At 45.9% G+C, this 21,018-nt stretch overlaps 1 protein-coding gene across 2 annotated transcripts in view; it reads left to right on the plus strand.

Annotated features, from left to right (window-relative positions):
• Positions 1 to 14,703, plus strand: part of KCNIP2 (potassium voltage-gated channel interacting protein 2) — a 35,735-nt gene extending 21,032 nt beyond the window's left edge. For both annotated transcript variants that reach the window (XM_020967185.2, XM_020967180.2), the window contains 7 exons: positions 10,751 to 10,875; positions 11,207 to 11,276; positions 11,677 to 11,747; positions 11,881 to 11,988; positions 12,194 to 12,298; positions 12,530 to 12,592; positions 12,927 to 14,703. In XM_020967185.2, coding sequence (XP_020822844.1) covers positions 10,751 to 10,875; positions 11,207 to 11,276; positions 11,677 to 11,747; positions 11,881 to 11,988; positions 12,194 to 12,298; positions 12,530 to 12,592; positions 12,927 to 12,974 — 590 coding nt within the window. In that variant the 3' untranslated portion in view covers positions 12,975 to 14,703. The remainder of the gene's footprint in view (positions 1 to 10,750; positions 10,876 to 11,206; positions 11,277 to 11,676; positions 11,748 to 11,880; positions 11,989 to 12,193; positions 12,299 to 12,529; positions 12,593 to 12,926) is intronic.
• The last annotated feature ends 6,315 nt before the right edge of the window (positions 14,704 to 21,018 follow it).

The following is a 21,018-nucleotide window of genomic DNA, read 5'->3' on the forward strand; positions in this document are numbered from 1 at the left end:
GGAGGCCTCAGATACTTGACACTTATTAGCTATGTGACCCTGGGCGAATCACTTAACCCTGATTGCCTCCCCCTCAAAAAAAAGATAATTATCTTCTTCTTCTAGCAAAACATACTCCACCCCCTTAATCAACCAGCAAGCATTTATTAAGTACCTACTATGTGCCATGGAGGACACAAAAACAAAGGGAAAGTCCCTGCCCTCAAGAAGCTTACATCCTTCCATCTTGATCACCCTTCTCTGCATGCTCTTCAGCTTGTCTATGTCCTTAAAATATGGCACCCAGAGACCTAATATTCTAGATGAGTTAAGATCAAGGCAAATTAGCCTTGATTAGCATTTACAATTAGCATAACATCTGAGTTATGGAAACCACCTCAGTATTTCAATAGACCCAAAATCTCTTTGACATGAATCCATCATGTCATGGTACCGATCAGGGGTTAAATGACTTGCCCAGAGTCACACAGCTACAGTACCTTGTGTCTGAGGTCAGATTTGAACTCAGGTCCTCCTGACTTCAGGGCCTGTGCTCTATCCACTGCACCACCTAGCTGCCCCCAGCATGATCCTTAACCATACTTTCCTATAAGTCCTCCCTAGAGAATTTGCCCAAATGTGCTGAAAGCCTTCCACTACATTAGAGTTTAGGAAAATATATGTGTGTATTACATTTCATATACATATATATGTATTAATAGCTATATTTCAATATAATTGGTTTTCTTTGTAATCCTATGTATTTTATGCATTTACTAACACTGACGAGGGGCCTGTAGCTTTTACCAAGCAGCCAGAGGGCTCCTCGACACAAGAAAGGTTACAAATTCCCTGCTCTACTTATTTCACATTCTACAAATTCAGAGAAATTAACTGCACAAGTGCAAGGTGGGGTCATGGGGAGTTGTGCTTGTCCAGAAGTTCATCTGAAAAAGACCTTGAGCTTTTAGTAAGCACGACAAGCTGAAAAAAGTTAACTGTGTAATAACAATCCAAAAAGGTAATTAAGTCTCAGGCTGTATCAAAAGAGGCAGAGGACCTAGGCCTAAGGAGCTCACAATCCCACTGTACCGTGGGCTGGACCATCTCGAGAGGAGTATGTTCAGTTTTTGACAGCACAATTTGGGAAGGATATTGATAAGCCAGGGACTATTCAGAAGAGGGCAATAAAGCTATATAGCAATCATTTGAAGAAACTAGAAATAGAGAAAAGGCAAGAGGACTTAATATCTATTTGAAAGACTGTCCCATGGAAAATGGACTAGGCCCAAGCTACTTGGTTGGTTCCAGAGGGCAAAACTAATAACAATGGGTGAAAGTTATCAAGAGGCAGATTTAGATCCTTCACATAAGGGAAGACTGCCTAAACAATCAGTTATCCCAAAGTGGAATGGGCCACCTCTGGAATAATGGCTTCTTCTTCCTGAAACAAAAGCCTGATGGCCATTTGTGGAGTCTGTTGGGAGCAAGCATGGTATAGTAAAAGGAGCACCAGATCTGAAGTCAGGAAAGACCTAGATTTGAATCCCATCTCTGACACCTAGCAGTTTTGTGACCAGGCTGAGCCTGTGACTTTATTTCTCCAAGTCTCAGTTTTCACCATCTGTAAAATGGGAATAGAAATATCTCTGACACTTCCTCACAAGGCTGTTAGGATGAAATGACATGATGTATATGTAATGCTTTGCAAACTTTTATGTCCTACATAAAATCATTTATTATTAGAGTGGATTCTTATTCAGGTATGAGTTGAACTAGGTAGCCTCTGCGATCCCTTCCAACTCTGAGATTCTGTGATTCAGTGTGTGGAGGAGTCATGTTGGGGAGGACAAAGAGGTGTAAATGGAAGGCTAAGTAGTGGCAGGTTATGGATGGCCTCTAATGCTAGACTGAGGTGGTAACCAGCTCTCCCTGGTTGGTAGACTGGGCAGAAGAACAGCAGGGACATAGCACAGGGTTAAGTCTTTAAGTCTTTCATGGATATCTGTAACTCTGTTCCTCCACTGATGCAGTCTGAAATATAATTTCCCCCCAAAACTGGGAGGAAAGAGGTAAAGTGGGGAGATGGAAACTCCCCCCCCCCCAGCCTTTTCATCTATGAGACAATGGATTTGGGGACTGGGATCTCTTGTGTTGGAAGAGGGTGACCCCCAGTGGTTTTGGTGCAGAACTACAGCACCTGGAGCTTCAGCCCCTTGGGCAGAAAGCCTGGTTATTCATTCCATATCCACCCCTTTACCAGTCCTCAACCCAGTGACCCGTCCCCTCGCCCCAGTTAAACCACAAGAGCAGGATAGAAAGAGTTACAACTGCCTAGTGCTTCTTCATTAGCACACTCTTGTACCCTGACATTCACTCATCAAGTCGTGTTCTACTTCCATGGTATAGAGAGCCCACACGGGGAGATCCAGTAAAGGATACAGTCTTTACTCTGGCCCCCTAGCTCTCCCCAGCACCATGACAGACACATCAGTGGAGAAGAAGCTAGGGTAGGCCCGTATGTTATATTTCCAGGGAAAAAGCTTGACCTGGTCCATATCCTAAACTTGCTATAACCCTCAAGCCAATATAACCCCAATGCCAAATCTCATGATTGACATTACTTTCTTGGACTCTCCTTCTCTTCCCCTCCCCTCTCCATGAAAATACCCTCCCTCTAATGACCTCCATTATATACATATGGGGGAAGGGATATCAGAAAAACTATGTCTTGAAGTGGCAGAGGAAGCCATCATAGTATGATCCTGATGGGCTCAGGTTTCTTTATCTCATTAGCTGGGACCAAAGAAGCCCCGGGGATCCAAGCATTGTGGTCACTGCTAGACTCAGCTACACCCCTACCAGACTCTGCTCACTCATGTCTCTCCCCAGGTTTAGGGCACAGAGAAGGCCTAGGGAGAGGAGCCCCCAATAATCTTACTAGTCTGCTATCATGCTATCCGCAGCATAGATTGCTGTTGCCAAAAAGACAGCTAGGCGGGGAATAATGCCTTTCTTTTTCTACCCCGGGGGAAACGGAGGCCTAAGAGGAAAGAGATATAATCAGGATAATTAGCCAATCCAAAGGCCTTGACTTAGCCCTTCATTACTACCTCTATCCAGGATCTCCCCCTTTTCCCCACCTACACAAACATACATATCCTCTTTCCACATATTCTCAAAGATGATCATAGACAAAAACCTGTCCATACTGACATATGCAGATTTTATATTTATATCTATACAGTTATCTAGGATACATATATAGCAGGTATTATACACACACATACATATCAGCAGTCACTGGTACATATTCAGATACGAGTACTGTTACATACAGCAGAATGTAATCCATCTCTTACGCCCAGTTCTCTCTTCTCTGTCCCTGCTTTGCCCTCCATCAAAGGACAGCAAAGAGTAGCCACTCCCACTTAGTCCTTATTATCCCTCCTCCCATTGCCCCTACCCTACCTATCAGTCTCCTGCTCTATCTCTGTTCCCCTCATTTTTCTCCCCATTTCCCTGTCTCCCCATCTATCTTAGTCTGTCTCCCTCTCTGTCTGTCCTCCAAGTGCTCTCATTCCCATCTGCCTGTCTCCCCCATTCTTCTATCTCTAATCCAGTTTGTCCCACACCCCCCATTCCCCATCTTCTGTTTCCTATTCCTCTGTACCCCTGTATCTTCCTTTCTATGTCTATTGCTCATTTGCCCCCAATCCCCTATCTGACTCCCTCATCCCTTTATCTGTCTCCCCACCACCACCGCCCTGTCTTTCTCTAAGACCCTTCCCTACCACCTCATTGCCACCCACTAAAAAAAGGGGGACAGTGCCTGGGATCAGGGCTGACTTACTGACCTTCCCCTTGGCTGACTGGATTGGGCCAAAGCACTCCATACCACAGTACCTTCCCCCCGGCAGAGGAAGAGGCCCAGGCTGAGGCTGGGAGGCTGGGAAAGGGGGGTGGGGTGGGGGGCGGGGGATGGGGAAGGCGGAGGGAGGAAGGAGGGGAGGGAGGGGAGAGAAGCCAGTGGGAGGGTGAGGCACAGGGAGAGGGAGAGAGAGAGAGAGTGAGGAGAAAGGGGTAGACAAGGGCAGGCAAAGCAGGGGGTATCAGCTGGGGGGTTCAGGGAACGGGGCCATGCCCCCACTTCCCCCACCATGAATCTAGAGGGGCTGGAGATGGTGGCTGTGCTTGTGGTCCTGGCCCTTTTTGTCAAGGTCCTGGAGCAGTTTGGCCTTTTTGAGCCTGTCTCCTTGGAAGGTAACCCAGGAGTCCAAATGGGAGCCAGGAGGGTGAGATGGGTTGGGGGATGGGGAGGTGGGGGTTGGGTGGCTGTGCCCTACACTAGTTAACACCACCAATGAACCACAGACCTCCCTCCTTCCCTCTAATTTGGGGCAAGGAATGAGCTGGAGAGTGAGGGTGGTGTGGAGTTAATGGGGAAGGTCTGCTTAGGGGTATGTGAGGAAGAGTATGGGGGATACCCTGAAGGTTTGGGGGGGAACAGGGCTGAGGCTACAAGATAAAAGGAATATGGTCAGGGGATTCCTGGAGGATGAAATCAATTCCAACCTTAGTGGGGGAGCTTGAGTTGATGTGTAAGAGACCACTGAATCGGAGAGAATGTGTTACTCCTGTATATAACTGAGTATGATTGTGCTTGTCTAGTATGTATGATTTATGTGACTATGTGTGTAACTGTGAGTGTACTATGTGTTGTAATTGTATGTGTACTTCACAAGTCATATATTCCATGGCTTTGATGGTGAATTGTGTAAATTGCATGTCCATGGACTTTGGGGTATTTGAGTACATGAGTAGAGGGAGGGAAGCAAAAGCTCTGAGCTCTGGTTCATGTGAGGAGGAGAGGGGAAATATCACCTTGGAGGACCTGGGTTCACATCCCCCCCTCTGACTTTTACTAACTGTGTGACCTTATTCTTGGGCAAGTCACTTAATCTCTCAGTGCCTCAGTTTCCTTATTTGTAAAACGAAAGGAGGGAGTTGGATTAGACGACTTCTTTGGTCCCTTCCAGCTCTAGATAACCTGTGATCTCTCCTGATCTCCATGGGGGCAATTCATGGTGGAGCTGCCCAGCCTCCATCATTCCCAGCCCTAGGATACCTCATCCCCCTGAAAGGTAGTGACCTGCAAGGCTAAGGCATAAGATGGATGGGAAATCAATTCCCCAAAGGCGTCTGTGGCTCTGGGGAGGAAGGGAGAAGTGATTGAGATTTAGGAGACTCAGTTATGGTAAGAGCCATAACTCCCCCCTCCCTTTTCATGAAAATCCTTGCCCCTATTCCACCGTTGGGTTCGGCCCTATCCTACCTGCCCTCTTCCTGCAAATGGGATGAAAGCAGGAAGGATAAAACCTAGACACAAAGGAGAATTTACAGACTCAAGTGGAGGGGACTGGGGCAAAACACTGAAACAGGGAAATTGGCCAATCTTCACCCCTAGAAGTGTATATAAACTCCAACTATTTAGGTTGGAATCAAGGGCCTTACTATCTGGCAAGTGAATAAAGGCAATGAATAAAGAATCAAGAGACAGTGAATAAAAAGGGTTGGCTTCTGAGTAACTCCCCTTACCAAATTCTGTGCCTCTCTGAGAGCCCAAAGCAGTGATGAAGATAAAGACAAAGAAAAGGAAGAGCAGGGGAGAGAAATTACTCAAATGAAGTGGGCAGGGCTGGCTGAGGAGATGTTTAACTCCAAGATAGGAAAATCTGTGGGTGGGATTAAGGACCCAAGTGTCTTAAAGGCTAGAGATGGTCCTTCACTCTTCCAAGATCCTTCTGCTTTGTCTTACCTAAACACCCACTCCCAGAGAGAACAGAAAGGAAAACTGAGGCCATAAGTTAATGTGAAAGGATAAGGAGACAGAGAGCTTAGGGCTTGCTTCCTTACTCCCCCCTCCCCCACCCCACTCCCGGAAGGCAGCAGGGAGACCACAGGCTCAATCTGGCATTGGGGAAACCAGAGCCCCAGCTAATGGAGCCCTGGGCAGAAGGCCAGACAAGTCAATCGATCCTCTGCCCTTGGGGGTGGGGTGGGGGTCGGCAAGGGGACAGTGACAGGGACAGGGGAAACAGAGATGATATCAAACCTTGGTCTGATCCCTGAAGAATAAGGAGACTGTGGGAGTAGGTGACTATTTTGTAATTTGATGGGTGATTGTATGACTATGTTTATGGTTTGTATTTCTGGGGTTTTTTGTGTGACTGTGACCTGATACTTAAGTGTCTATATATATAACTGTGTACCTGCACACATGTGTGTTTGGGATATGGTATAGATGAGGTTTGTACTTATGTGGGTGGGTACTGCTATTTGGGCATGTTCGACTGTATCTGTGACTTGGTCTATGGGACTCTGTGTGACCATAGGTGTATCACCACATATTTCAGGCAACAAAGTCGTGCATCCCTGTGCAGCTAAATGATCAAGAAACATTCACTGAGTATCTCTTCCTTCCTCCTGTTCCTCCCTCTATACCCCTCCCCCACCTAGTCCTTGTGCAACCACAAGGAGAAAGAGAAGAAGGAGAAACTAAAGTCTACTGTGGAGGGATTCCTGGTCTGGTTAGGGAACCAGTGCCCATAAAGGAAAGAGACAACAGCTTTTGTAAAGCAGTGTATGATGAAGATCAAACCGGGGCTCAGATGATTGGTGCCACAGGAGTGCGTCATTCTGGGTGTCTGGGTGTCCATGTATATCACTGTGCATCTTTCACTATATGTCTGTGTGGCATCTTGTATCATTGTAATTGTCTTTGTCATTATCTGTTGCCATGTTTCACTATGTCGCTGTTTGTGTGTGATTATGTGTTTGTGTGTATGTAACATCATGTGTCTGTCACTGTACCAATGGATACCTGGCTCCTTGAGAGCAGAGACCAGCTTTTAGCAATCTTTGTATCTCCCTGTGCCTAGAATAGTGCTTTGCTCATAGTAGCACACTTAATAAATGTTGTTGAATGAATGCATGTCTTTCGGTGTTTGTGTGTCTGTGTGCACTATGTGTTCATAGCAAACAGCTTAGCTGTGTATTCCTGCTGGAGAAGAGTTGTCCCTGTGCCTAGTGTGATCCCATCCTTTCTGTGAGTGGTGGGGAAGTGATTAAATGGGAGAAAGAATTTAGAAGGGGTATTTCCACCTCCTTCCTCTTGGAGTCCAGGGAACTTTGGGGGCAAAGTCTATCCAAATTCTTCCCCACCCTAATGCATCATCCATTATCATATGCCCCTTTCCCCTTCCTCCTCACCCTCACTCTTCCAAAATATGGAGGTTGAATTAGACGGTCTCCAAGGTCCTTTCCAACTCTGTGAAGTTTTGTCTTTGGAGCTGGTGCCCCTTTATTTTTTAAAAATGCCTGAGCTGTTGACTTCAAATAACATATGCTGGTTTGCATGATATTTGCACACAGTTTGCATGACATTCATTTAATGTTAGACTATAGTGAAATCATCTGAGTCCAGCCCTTCTTCCTGGAATGTCCCTCAAGTATCCTGCAGCCTCCTCATCTTCACCACAGTTCCTCTTTATCCCTGAGCCCTCCTAGACCCCTCCCTTCTACCCCAGTGTCTTCCTCAGTCCCTCCCCTTGCTTGTGAGTCTCTGAGTCTTTGTACGAGGCAGGGAGGGGGACTGGGCCACCTTGGTGTGTTCTGGGGGAGTTAACCTTCTTTCCTTGGGGTCTTCTTTCTTCCCAGGGAACCCACCCAGGCCCACTAAAAAAGCGCTGAAGCAGCGATTCCTCAAACTGCTGCCGTGCTGTGGCCCCCAGGCCCTGCCCTCAGTCAGCGAAAGCAAGTGCCCCCCTCCTCTCCTTCTGTCCTGGGGAGTGGGGGTGGGGTGGGCAGCTGGAGTGTGAGGGGGAGATCAATGATGGGGGCCTGGGGGAGAAGTGGGCAATCCCTGCCCTGCCCTTCTCATTGTCTTGGTTGACTGAACCCATCCCATTTCCATTTACTCAGACCCCAGTATTGGGGAGCAGTCAGTGGGGCTGAGGATGGGCAAAAAGAGAAATGAAACAAAGTGTAGGGTCAGTGTCTAGAGCTGCATGTATCAGGCCTATGTCCGTGGTATTGAATGCAACCTTGTGATCCACCCTTCGGCTGTGTGCCTTGGTTTGTATGCCTGGGAAACTCTATGTCCCTTTCTCTGAGTCTAGATTCCCCGTTATTTGTGTGAGTATCCGTGTGTGTGTGTGTGTATGTGTGTGTGTGTGTATGTGTGTGTTCCTTTATAGCTGAATCCTTGTGTATATGTCCTTCTGGGGATATTGTATCAGTGTCTGACTGGCTCCTTAAGGGAAGGGACCGTGTTCCATTTATTTCCGTATCCCTCAATGCCAACCACAGTCACATGTGTATATGTTCTCTCTGTGTGTATCTATTCCTCTCCATATGTCCTCATGTATATATGTGTCTGGTTGCAATTCAACAAATATTAAGCATCTGCTGCCTTCAGAGCACGGAGCTCAACACTGGGGACCATTAGACAATACACAATCCCTGTCCTCCTTCAGCTTGTAACCTAATGGGGAGCTATAACACAATTTGGCACCAACTTAACCCTTTTCACCTGTTTTTCACAGCATAGAAGGGGTTGGACTGGAGTATCCCGCCCTATGGAGTGCTGAGCACAACACTACTCCCTTTCATTTACTCTATGGGCCACTCACATTGCACCACTCCATCTTCCCACCTAGGACTGCCTTCTCCCACTTTTGCGCACATGCAGAGGCCTCTCCATCCCTGAAATAGACTTGTGGCCTCTTTCTCATCCATTTATTGAAATCATTCTCCTTCTTGAAGGCCCAGCTCAGATGTCATCCACTGCAGGATAGTATCTTTAACCTCTCCAGCTAGAATCAATTCTTTTTCCTTCCTGACCCTCCCATGCTACAGCATTTAATCCAGATTCAACTCAAATCCAACAAATATTAATTGAGCAGCTATTGTGCATAAAGTATTGAATTAGGTGTTGAAACAAAGCTTAGTCTCTACTATCAAGGTGCTATAGTCTAATAGAAAGAGATAGCACATACACTAATGCCTACTGTACAAAATAGTATGTGACAAGTACATTGGAGAGGTGCTATGTAAGGTAATGGATAAAGGTAGGGGAAGGGCTTTAATTACTGGGGATTGAAGAAAGCTTCTTGGACAAGATGACATTTGAATTCACCTTTAAAGATCTGTGGCTCCAAAAGGGGTCAGGACTAGAGATATAGATTTGGGGATCACCTGCATAGAGGGGGTAGTCAAAGTTATAGAAGTGAATAAGGTTGCCAGTGGAGAATGTAGAGTGAAAAAAGGAACAGAGCCTATAACAAACCTTCAGGGAACAAGGGTCAGGAAAAAGAGCCAATGACGGAGACAAATGAGGAATAGTTCCAGAGAAAGGAGGGACAATGGGAAGATACCTTGTCTTTGAGGCTGAGAGAGAAGAAAGCAATCAGAAGGGAGGACTGATCAATAGTGTCAAATGCGGCAAGAGGATGAAGACTAAGAAAAGAGTGGAAATCAAATAACCAGCAAGCATCTATTAAGCTAGGCTCTGTGCCGGTTAACTGAGTGTCCCTGTGTTTCTATGACTCCTGGTGTATTAATTAACAAGCTTTTATAGAATGATGAACCACGCACTGTACTAGGCACAAAAACAGCTCAATGTGTTTGGCCTGTCTCTCATGCAAAGGTGTGCATCCTATGATGTGTTTCTCTATTTGGTAGTTATGTCAGATGGAGTGTCTGTGGGGCTTGTTTGTGGTGTCTGTGTGCTGTGCTGTCAGCAACAGGTATCCTGTCTTTCGTGTAATGTGTATTTTCTATCATATGTGTTAGGTGAGTTGTTTGATGTATTTTTTCCTTATCCGGAGATCTCTCAGGGCCTAGCTGACTCACTATCCTAGCTGGGGGTGGAGCTGGGGAGGGGGTTGGAGGGAAGGCTGAGAAAGGAGGGACTTAGAGTAAGGGTCATAGAGGGAGAGGGTCCAGGCCCACATACAAGGGAATGGAACCTTGGATCTGAAGTTAGAATGACTTGGGGAGGGCCTGGAAGGGATACTGAACTCTGATTTTTAAAAGTTATTGGTTCAGTGAGAGTGGAGAGGCTAACTGGTGGAAATGGATCTAGGATGTAGAGTTGAGGATGGGGGAGATGGGAATGGAGAATGGGGAATCCCTACAGGGCACAACTTGGCAACAGATTGGATATAAAAGGAGAGGGAGAGTGAAGAATCTAGGATTACTCTGGGGTTGGGAACTTGGGAAAAGTACTGAGAAGCTTGGAGGTGGGGGATGAGGACAATAATTATTTCTGCACATTATGAACTTGAGATGCATACGGGCGGGGTGAATAGATACAATGAGGATGAGGGGAGCTAGGAATGATGTCAGGGGAGATGCTGGAGGTGAGAAAGAGGGCTGGGGTAGGCAGGAAGAGAGAGAGAGGAAAAAGAAAAGGGAAAGAGGGATGGGGACAGAGATGAGGTAAGGGATGAGGAGGAGATGGCAGCGAGTGAACTGGGGTGGGGGGCTGTAGCCTCTTCTTCTATGCCTTTGTTTCCTATGAGGGAGGGTGTTTTGGGGAATGTGGAGAAAGTTCTATCCCTGGGACTTGGGCACTTCCCAGTGAGAGAAGGGAAGATTCGTTGTGGTAAGGAGGAGGGAAGAGTTGGGGAGGAGGGCTTCGAAGGGTATTGGGAGGATGCCTCAGAGCCCCGGACCTGAGGCGCCGCTGTCCCCCCAACCTCTGCAGATAGCGTAGAGGATGAGTTTGAATTGTCCACTGTGTGTCACCGGCCCGAGGGGCTGGAACAGCTGCAGGAACAGACCAAGTTCACCCGAAAGGAGTTGCAGGTCCTATACAGGGGCTTCAAGAACGTGAGTGTGGGCGTGGCTAGGGGCGGGGTCTGATGGGCTGAAGGCGGGGCTTCCAGAAATCCAATGCTTACTTAGATGGGGTGGACGGGTTGGGCTTAATCTGAAACTACAGCGAGAGCTAGCGGGGCCTAAGCCTCGAGAATTTGAGTGGTTAGAGGATGAAAGAGGCCAGATGGTACTGAGAGGGGGCAGCTGGGCAGGAAATCCTGGTCCTTCTCTCCAGTGGGAGGGACCTTCGGCAGTCCTTGGCCTTTGTGAGGCTGAAGGACTGGAAATGGAGCCCTGCACTCCCTCTCCCAGGCTGTCCTCAACTTTGTGCTCTCTTTCTCAGGAATGTCCCAGCGGCATTGTTAACGAAGAGAATTTCAAGCAGATTTACTCCCAGTTCTTTCCTCAGGGAGGTGAGAACGCTGGCCCTGAATCCCAAGGGACCTCCCTTCCCCCTGCCTGCAGCCCTTAGATTAGGAGGTGCCTCTCAGTGTAGGTAGGGGTGGTTAGGTGGGTTTCTATCCATTTTCCCATCTCCCTCGTCCTCCCTTCAGGGCAGGCGACACTGTGGACTCTGGGGTGGGTATCTAGAGAGAGTTAGGAAGGCTGGAGAGATCTAGTGGTTTCTTGGAGGAGCCCTGAAGTGACTGAAGAGCTTCAGGGAGAACTTTCAGGGGGGTGATGGAAGGAGTAGAATTTGGAGGAAGCTATTGTCTGAGGGAGTTCTGGAGGAGCAGGTTCCAGAAGAATTTAGAGAGAATGAGGTCCACCACTGTGGAGAGTGTGCTTACAATTCCTAATTACCACCCCCAGATTCCAGCACTTATGCCACCTTCCTCTTCAATGCCTTTGACACCAATCATGATGGTTCTGTCAGCTTCGAGGTAAGGTGTGTGTATGGTGCTGGGGGGGTGGGCTGGGGTATTCTTGGTGCTCCAACTTCAGAGAGCTTTGGGCAGAATCAGGGCGCAGGAGAGAAGGGGTCTCCTGAACATTTTCTGCCTACTTCCACCCCAGGATTTTGTGGCTGGTCTGTCGGTAATTCTCCGAGGAACCATAGATGATCGGCTCAATTGGGCCTTCAACCTATATGACCTCAACAAGGATGGCTTCATCACCAAGGAGGTAAGAGGCCCAGGAGGGAAATCACTAGGAAGTTAGGGATTAATATGAAAGACACCAGAGAAATGTGGAAGCATCAAAGTGCTGAGGGGGACAGAAGGGGGAACTATTAATGGGGAAAGGGGCAGAGGGCTACTGCCCCACTGCATTATCAAAGGGGTTGGGAGGAAAGACTTCAGGATGAGCCTTCAATTTCTCATTCCCCCAGGAAATGCTGGACATCATGAAGTCCATCTATGACATGATGGGCAAGTATACATATCCTGCCCTTCGGGAGGAGGCACCAAGGGAACATGTGGAGAGCTTCTTCCAGGTGAAAGGGTTAGGTGACAGGCATGGGAGGGGGTTGACAGTATTGAGTTGAATGTTGAGGTATCATGGGTCAGTGTAAAAGAGACCAGATGTGGAGGGATAAGGGAGGACCAAGTCTAGAATGGAGAGGGTGTTGACATGACGTAGGTCTGGCATTTGGAACCCATGTCATTCCCTACCCCCATCCTCATGCCTCTACCTTGGCACTGATCCTGCTTACATATCCTTACAGAAGATGGACAGAAACAAGGATGGTGTGGTGACCATTGAAGAGTTCATTGAGTCCTGCCAGAAGGTACAGCCCTAAGATCCCCCTCTTCTAACTCCCTCAGATGGTATGACTCCACCATCTCTAGAGGAGATCCAGAAGGGGAAGTACAGGGTTGGTCAAACTCCTTTTCCTAGATAGGGGCAAAAGAGGGAAGAGAATGTGGGGCCAGGACGCAAGCTTCTCCACCCTCCCATCCCCCCACCAGTTTCTGTCTCTCCCTGTCTGGATCTGATTGCTGGCTCCATTTCTCCAATCTCGCTCTCTTTCTATGTCTTTGTCCCATCATGTGTCCATGGTGATCTCCTTCTTTGTCTTCTCACTCTCTCCATATATTTCTGTCTTCCTCTCTCCCCCCTAGGATGAGAACATCATGCGTTCCATGCAGCTCTTTGACAACGTCATCTAACTTGATACAGAGAGGGGTTGTCATGTGCTAGGGGAAGCTCCTGGGCCTCCCTGCCCAGATGGACCTCGCTCTTCTTTTCCCAGGTCTATCTCCAGCCCCCATCCTGTGTCTGCAGGGGCCCAGGCAACCCACAGGGGTTGCTAGGAGACTGTGACCCCTCTGGGGGTATCTGGGTTCTGAGGTAAAAGGGGGTGGGGGGTGGGTGGGGACTGGGAAACAGGACAGAATCCTGAAGTAGTGTTTGGAAGTGTCCAAGACTCCCACATAGTTACCCAGGCCTCCTGTCTGCTCCATGTGATGAAAGCCCATTCCCCTGCCTTAGGATTTGAAGTAGGAACAAAGCAGCATCCCTCATTCCCATTCTACCCACACAAGAGAATCTGAGAACGCCCCTGCTATGGTGCTTCCCCAAACCAACCATTCTCCCAGGGACCTCCCCACTGGGCACTTTCAGAGGAACCTCTAAGAGATCCTAGTAGCAAGGAGTAGTCTTAGACCATAGGCCAGCATCTAAACTAGTTCATCAGGGTCCTCTGTAGTGTTAAAGTTAAAAATGAGTCCGGACAAGCCTCCCAGTCTCCAGCTCCTGAGTCTGGGGAGTCTGATTGAGAACACTTTGGCTTGTATAGAAGCTCTGATCCCTGCCTCTCTGAAAAGAAGAGGTGAGAAATCAAGGTCTTATACTATATCTGCATGAAAAGATAAGCCCCCTAGGACAGGAACCTGGAATTCCAGATACCTGTGTTGCCTGCCCTGATTCTCTCCTGGGACCCTCCAAGCATTTCGTCTTCCCCATGTTTCCCTATATATGATGGTGGTGAATGTAGGGGTAAGAGTACTATTGATGGAAAAATGACCACGACGCAGGAGTTCACTGAGGTCCTGTCACCTCTTATGTATCCTGTCCTGTCAGCTTTACACATTTTAGCAAGACCAACTAGTGAGACCATTCCCTAAGTCCTAGGGAAGAACTGCCAGAGACTGGGGAAAAGAGTCAAGGCCCTTCAGAATCTGAGATCCCAAGGGGCAGCTAGGTGGCACAGTGGATAGAGCACCGGCCCTGGATTCAGGAGGATCTGAGTTCAAATATGGCCTCAGGCACATAACACTTACTAGCTGTGTGACCCTGGGCTAGTCACTTAACCCCACTGCCTAACCAAAAAAAACCAAACCAGAATCTGAGATCCCAGAATGAACACTATCAGATGATCAGAGATGCCCAAATGCTGTGTGCATGGGGGGATAGGTATGGAGCATTGTCAGATGGAGCCCTCATTACTACTGCCTGTCTACCACTCTCCAGCACAGCTCAGCTGCTTCCTCACCCCAGCTCTGCACCTCTCCTTTCCCCTTGAGGAGCCAAGGAAGCCCTGATGTTCTCAGCAGAGAACTCTTATTGTTCCATCCCATCTGCCCAGAAAGGGTTTTTCCCCATCCCACAACTCCTCAGGCATTCTCTCTTCTGATACAGAGATGGGAAGGGCTCTTCAAGCCCAATCCCAGCACTGTCTCTTCACCCTGGGCCTCCACTCCATTCCTACAATGTCTCAACTTGTCCTGAGTAGCTCTGCTCTCTCAGCCAGCGGTGATCTGAGGGGATGGGGGGATAATAACCTCCTTCCTCCCCCAACTAGGACTTGGTTATGACTGCTTTGCATTTTCAACTCTTATGTATATTTTGTAAAATAAGGAATCCAGAGAATCCAATAAAACACAATGGCTATGCATAGCCCGTGGTCTCCTTTCCTCTGTGTCCCTCCCTGTAACTCTACTTCCAGGAGAAACATGTGCGTGCACACACACACACACACACACACACACACACACACACACACACACACACACACACAAGCATGTGGATTATTATTTTAAGACAACTGCTTTTTCTTATACACAAACATCTGAATGGGGGAGTAGAACAAGGCTAGAAAGGGAGAGGCAGAGGACATTACTGGGAGGTGGCTGGGCAAGGAAGGGGAGTCCACAGAGAAATGAGTATATGTGGTGGCTACAGTGAACTCTATGTTGAACTGGAGAAGGGTACAATAACGTCTTGTTTATACCATTTGTCATGTCATTCCTCAGTTTCCCTTTTGTAAAAAGGAGAAAGAAGTCTCCTTCACATGAAGAGTCTTGCTAGGGAAACCCTAGAATCCTACAAGACAAGACTCATTCCAGGGTTCATAGCTTAAGGTTAAAGTCTGTTCTATCTTCATTGGGAGAAAGAAAGTAGGGTGGAAATGTAGAATAATTAAACAAAGGAAAACTGGAAAGAGACTGACCACAGGCTGAGGAAAGATGTGTGTGTATGTGTGTGTGTGTGTGTGTGTGTGTGTGTGAGATATGCATTATGTACATGAATGTGTATTCTCTCACATGTATCTCTGTCTCCATTGGAAGGGTGACATGGCATGTATCTGAATTCAATTCAACAACCATTTATTAAATACCTACTATGTGCAAAGCTTTATGCCAGGCTCCGAAGGACAAGTAGAACATGGTTCCTACCCTCATGGGGCTTACAATCTGTCTGGGGTAGATACATTATATACAGCTATGATCCAAAACAGAGCTCATGATAAGTGTTTATGGCATGTACAAAGTGCTTCCAATTCCATTTTTGGGGGGAGAGATAGGAAGCAGAAATAGATAAATGAAGGAGGTAGCATTTGACTTGGGCCTTATGACACAGGTTAGAATGTAAAAGTGGAGATGGAGAGGAGGTGGGGGGGGAGGGAAAGCATAGGGAAACAAGGTATACTTCCATCTCCTGCATAGCGGCAGAAGAATTAAGGTATATACAAATAATAATTAGGCCAATTTTCATTTGATGACACTAATTAGCGAACCCCTAATCAAGGAAATGATCACTGAGAGCCACACATGCCTCCATCAAGGATAGACTAACTTCATGACCGACTTTCTTTTTTTGATAAGCTTAATAAACTGGTAGATCAGGGGAATCCTAAAGATAGAGATTACTTTGATTTTAGCACAGCATTTGATAGAGATTCTCTGCTATTGGTTTGGAAATGATGGAGACATAAAGGCTAGACCAGAGTCCAAGAGATGGATGCAGAACTGCCTGAATTTTGAGTCCAAACCAATCAATCAACAAACATTTATCCAGCATCTCCTCTGAATTAGGCACCTGTGTGTACAGGCATTGGGGCAACAGACAAAAATTAAACAGTCCCTTCCCTCAAGGAGCTTACACTGTATACTATATGCACATATACATGAATAAAAAATATATACAACATAAAATATATCAAAATTTACTTACACACAAAAAATAAATTTGGTTGGGAGGTGGGGTCCCAGCAGCGAGGATTAAGAAAGGCTGAAAGTAGGAGGTTGTACCTGATCAGATGACCCTTGAAGGAAGGTTAGGGATTCTAAGAGGCAGTGATGGGGAAGGAGTGCATTCCAAGTATCGGGGCACAGCCTGGGCAAAGACATGGAGATAGGAGATAGAATGTTATATAAGGGGAACCGAAAATCAATCAGTTTTGATGGAATGGAGAATTTGTGAATGGGAGTAATGTTTACTAAGCTCAGGAAGGTAAGTCAAATCTAGATTGTGAAAGTCTTTAAATACCAAACAGAAGAATTTGTATTTGATCTTAGAGGTAATAGGGAGACCTCTGGCTCTTCTTAAAAGAGGGAGTGACATCGTCAGACCTATGTTTTAGAAACAGTGATTTGGTGACCATTTGGAAGATCGATTAGAAATAGGAGAGAAGAGAAGTAGAAACTAATTATTGCAATAATCTAGGCAAGAACTAATGACAGTCTGAACTAGGGTGGTGGTTATGTGAATGGAGAGAAAGGGATTGGTGTGAGATGTAAAAATAAGATAGACAACACTTGGCAACTGATGGGCTATGGGGGGAGTGGTGGTGATGGAATGAGTATGACACTGGGTTGGGAATCTGAGTACACTAGAAGGATGATGATGCCTCCAGTAGAAATAGGAAAGTTAGGAAGAAGAGTGAGTTTTGCTGAAAAGGTAAAAAAGTTTTGAAGAGACTGAGTTTAAGATATCTGCTGGACACAGAACTGGTTAAGCCCAATAGGTAATTGGTGCTATGGGATTAGAGCTCAGGGCTGAGAGACAGGGTTTGAGGATAAATAGTTGAGGACTGGGGGGGGAAGGGCAGCATATACATACATGGAGATGATAATTGAACCACAGGAGCTGATGTCACATGAGAAAGGCTACAGAGAAAAAAGAGAGGACAAGAGGTTTGGGTTACATTCAAAGTTGGAGGTGGTATATGGAAGTGGATATAGCAAAGAAGATGGAAGGAAAAGTTAGATAGGCAGGAGAACCAAGAGAGAACAGTACCATGAAAACATAGAAAGGAACAGAGGGTGATTAACAGCGTCAAATGTTGCAGAGAGACCAAAAAGTCATGAAAACCGAAAAAAAAAAAAGGCCACTGCATTTGGCAGTTAAGAGTTCACTAGTAACTTTTTTTTAATGATTCTTTTTTTTTTTCAAGGCAATTGAGATCAAGTGACACAGCTAGTAAGCATCAAGAGCCAGAATTGGACTGGGGTCCTCCTGACTCCAGGGCCAGTGGTCTATCAACTGCACCACCTGGCTGCCCTATTCACTAGTAACTTTTGAAAGAGGAGTGATGAGGTTGAAAGCCAAGATTATAAGAGGTTGAGAAGTAAGAGGAAGCAGGGACAGAATCATCTAATCATTTGATGTTGCTTGGAAAGTAGTCTCCAGTGGAAAACCCTAGGAATCTGTACTTGGCCCTGTTTTGTTTTATTTTTACCATTTTTATTAAGGACTTGGATAAAGTAAAAACAACATGTTTATCACATTTGCAGATGACCCAAAGCTAGAACACTGGGCTAGATTTTAATAAAATTAAATTTACACTTGCATTCAAATCAATTTCACAAGTATAAGATGAGGGAGGTATGGCTAGATAGGAGTTTGTCTGAAAAATATCTGGATGTTTTAGTGGACTGTAAGCTCTGCATGAGTCAGCAATTTGGTATGGCAACCAAGAAAGCTAACGCAATTTTTGGATGCATTAAGAGAGGCGCAGCATCCAGGATTAGGGAAGAGAGAATACCACTGCACTCTGACCTTGTCAGGCCACATCAAGAGAATTATGTTTGGCTCTGGACCATATTTTAGGAAAGATATTGATAAATTGGAGCCCATCCAGTTTATCTGAAGCAACCAGACTGAAGAAGGACCTCAGGTGCATGTCATTTGAGAACCATCTGAAGGAACTGTAGGGATCTAGCCTGGAAAAGAAAAGACTTAGGGCAGGATAGAATAGCTTTTTTCAAGCATTTGAAGAGATATCATTCAGAATCATAATAACAATGATTGGCATTTATATAGTTTTTAAGTTTGCAACGGGCTTTTTTACATTTAAATCCCACAACAATCCTGTAAGGTAGTTACAATAGTTTGAAAAATTCCTTTTTCACACTGGCTCATTTGAAAAGAGAAATTAGACTTGTTTGTCTTAGCCCCAAAGGACATAACCAGGAGTAAGAGGAGAATATTGCCAAAAGACAAATATAGGCTTGATGTAAGGAAAACCTTTGACCAATCAGACCTGGGGAAGTGGTGGGTTCCTCTCCTCCCCCCACAGGGGCTCTTCACAGCAAAGGCTGTAAGACCACTCATCAGGGATGTTGAAGAGAGTATTTATATTCAGGTGTGCTAGCTGGACTCAATGACCTCTAAAGGTACTTCTGATTCTGACTTTCTATGATTGCATCTGGCTAGAATGTAGAGTATGTGAAATAGTCTTAAGAGATCAAACTGCGAAACTAACAGACACATGTGGAAGGCCTAGAATCCCAGACTATCAAATTAATCACATGAGTTTATAAAGCACCTAGTAATATGCCAGGCACTGGGGTTGCAAAGAGAAAAACCAAATTGTCTCTGCCCTCAAGGGGCTAATATTATATGAGGGCAAAAGGATGCCCACATATAAACATATTAGGAAAGGTTTCATTTTTCAGATAAAGGAAATGGTGAAGGTAGAGGTAAAGAGGGAGTACTTTAAAATATATGAAGCACCTCATTTCCCCAAAGAGTTAGAAGGCAGCTGAGATGAATGCAAAAAGGATAGAAATCTAAGAATGACAGGAGTTATAAGCAAGATTGAAAAGGAACAGACTTCCCTTCCTAAGGGAGGAAGAAAGTTTAAAGTTTTTAAAAGTGAGAACTGAGCAGCTCAACTGAGGACAAAAAGGATACTACCCCAGGGAGTGAGGGATTGGCTGCTGCTCAACTAGGAATACACCACATGGATTACAGCTCAGAATGCTGACCCCATTGGCTGAGAACACAATCAATCATACTTCTACTTCCTAGACCCTTACTTCATTGGCTCTGGGCTAAACCTATATTCCCAATCTTCCTTTCCTTAAGGATGTGTTCACTTTCTGTATTTGGCTTGTGTTTTAAAAAGGAAAATTGTTTCTCTAAGATATTGTTCATTGTATATACATATTTCACTGATGGATTAAATTGGCCAGAGGGAGAAATAGGAATAAACTCTAATTTATGGGAATGGATACTGGGGGCTCCAGCTGAACAAAAGATATTTTGTTGATATGTATTATTATAGTTCCCCTAAAACAAAGGGGAATAAATGAATCTGAACTGTCCTGAACATAGGATGAACCCACAGTTTTCTGGTAGACAGTTTAGTAAGTGCGCCAGTTAGTCCCTCTGAAGCCATGGCTTCAAGCAACTTTTCTTCCCATCATCTTTCCCTAAAGAGGTTTAAAGAACCCTTTCCTCAGCAGAAGGTGTAGAACTGTGGGTGGTGACTAAAGAGAAAGTTAAACCTGAAGGGAGGAGTTGCCCCCCACACAAAGAGATAAGAAAATGGCTTGTTCTCTTGTAAGCCTAGCACCTCCTACCCCTCCTAGGCTAGATGTGTACAAGGGTAATTTGGGGGAGGAAGCACTGCTGGCTGGGGGAACTGTGAAATGTTTCATGTAGGAGGTGAGACTTGAACTGAGCTTTGAAGGAATTTAGAGATTCTTAGCTAGGAGGAGAGAGTGTACTCCAGACATGCAAAGGTATGGAGAGAAGAGATGGTCACAAGATCAGCTGACTGAAGAGTCTGTGAAGTAATGGAAAAGTCAAGTTAGAGCCAGATTGTGAAGGACTTTCAATGCCAAATAGAGGAGTCTGTATTTTTGTCCTAAATATGATAGGGACCCAATGGAATTTACTAAGCAAGTAAATAACATGGTCAGACCTACATGTTACCCATAGCTTAAGAAGCCCTGAATGAGGGAAAGGGATGGTAGAAGTGATTGAGGAGAGAAGGGAGTGTATGGGGGGGATGTTATGAAGGCAAAGTCAACAGGACTTGGTAACAGATTGGCTATGGGGGGTGTGTGTGTGTGTGTGTGTGTGTGTGTGTGTGTGTGTGTGTGTGTGAGAGAGAGAGAGAGAGAGAGAGAGAGAGAGAGAGAGAGAGAGAGAGAGAAAGTCAAGGATGACACTTAACTTAGGTTGTTAGTCTGCATGACCAAAAGGACTGAGATACCCTCAACAGTAATAGGGAAGTCAAGGAAGAGGGGAGGACTTTCAGGCAAAGATAATGAGTTCAGTTTTGGACATGTTGACTTTAAGATGTTGATGGGACAAAATGAGTGGGGGTTGGGCGACAATCCTACCCTGTCTGTGAAGAGGTCTAGGGGTTTTGGGGTGCTGGGACCCCAAGATCGCGGTACCGGGCCCTGCCTGAAAGAATTCAACTCAAATCTTCTTCAGCCAGAGGAAAAGTTTATTTGTGGTAAAACATATAGGCCAGGTAACGCCCGTAAGGACCAGTGGGCATGAGAGGTTCTCAGCCTTGTGGGCCCGAGATTCTCAGCCCCGAATGACAGCCAGGGTAGATCTTATATACTTTGGGTGACCAGGGAAGGGTCTGGGAAAATGGTCCGGGTGAGAATTCCCAGAGACTGGAATGTCTAAGAGATTGAATAGACAATGGGAATAGATAATGAAGGAACTGAAAGGTACCTGAAT

This window comes from Phascolarctos cinereus, unplaced genomic scaffold (assembly GCF_003287225.1).
Source record: "Phascolarctos cinereus isolate Bilbo 61053 unplaced genomic scaffold, phaCin_HiC Scaffold_3;HRSCAF=262, whole genome shotgun sequence".
Lineage (NCBI taxonomy): Eukaryota > Metazoa > Chordata > Mammalia > Diprotodontia > Phascolarctidae > Phascolarctos > Phascolarctos cinereus.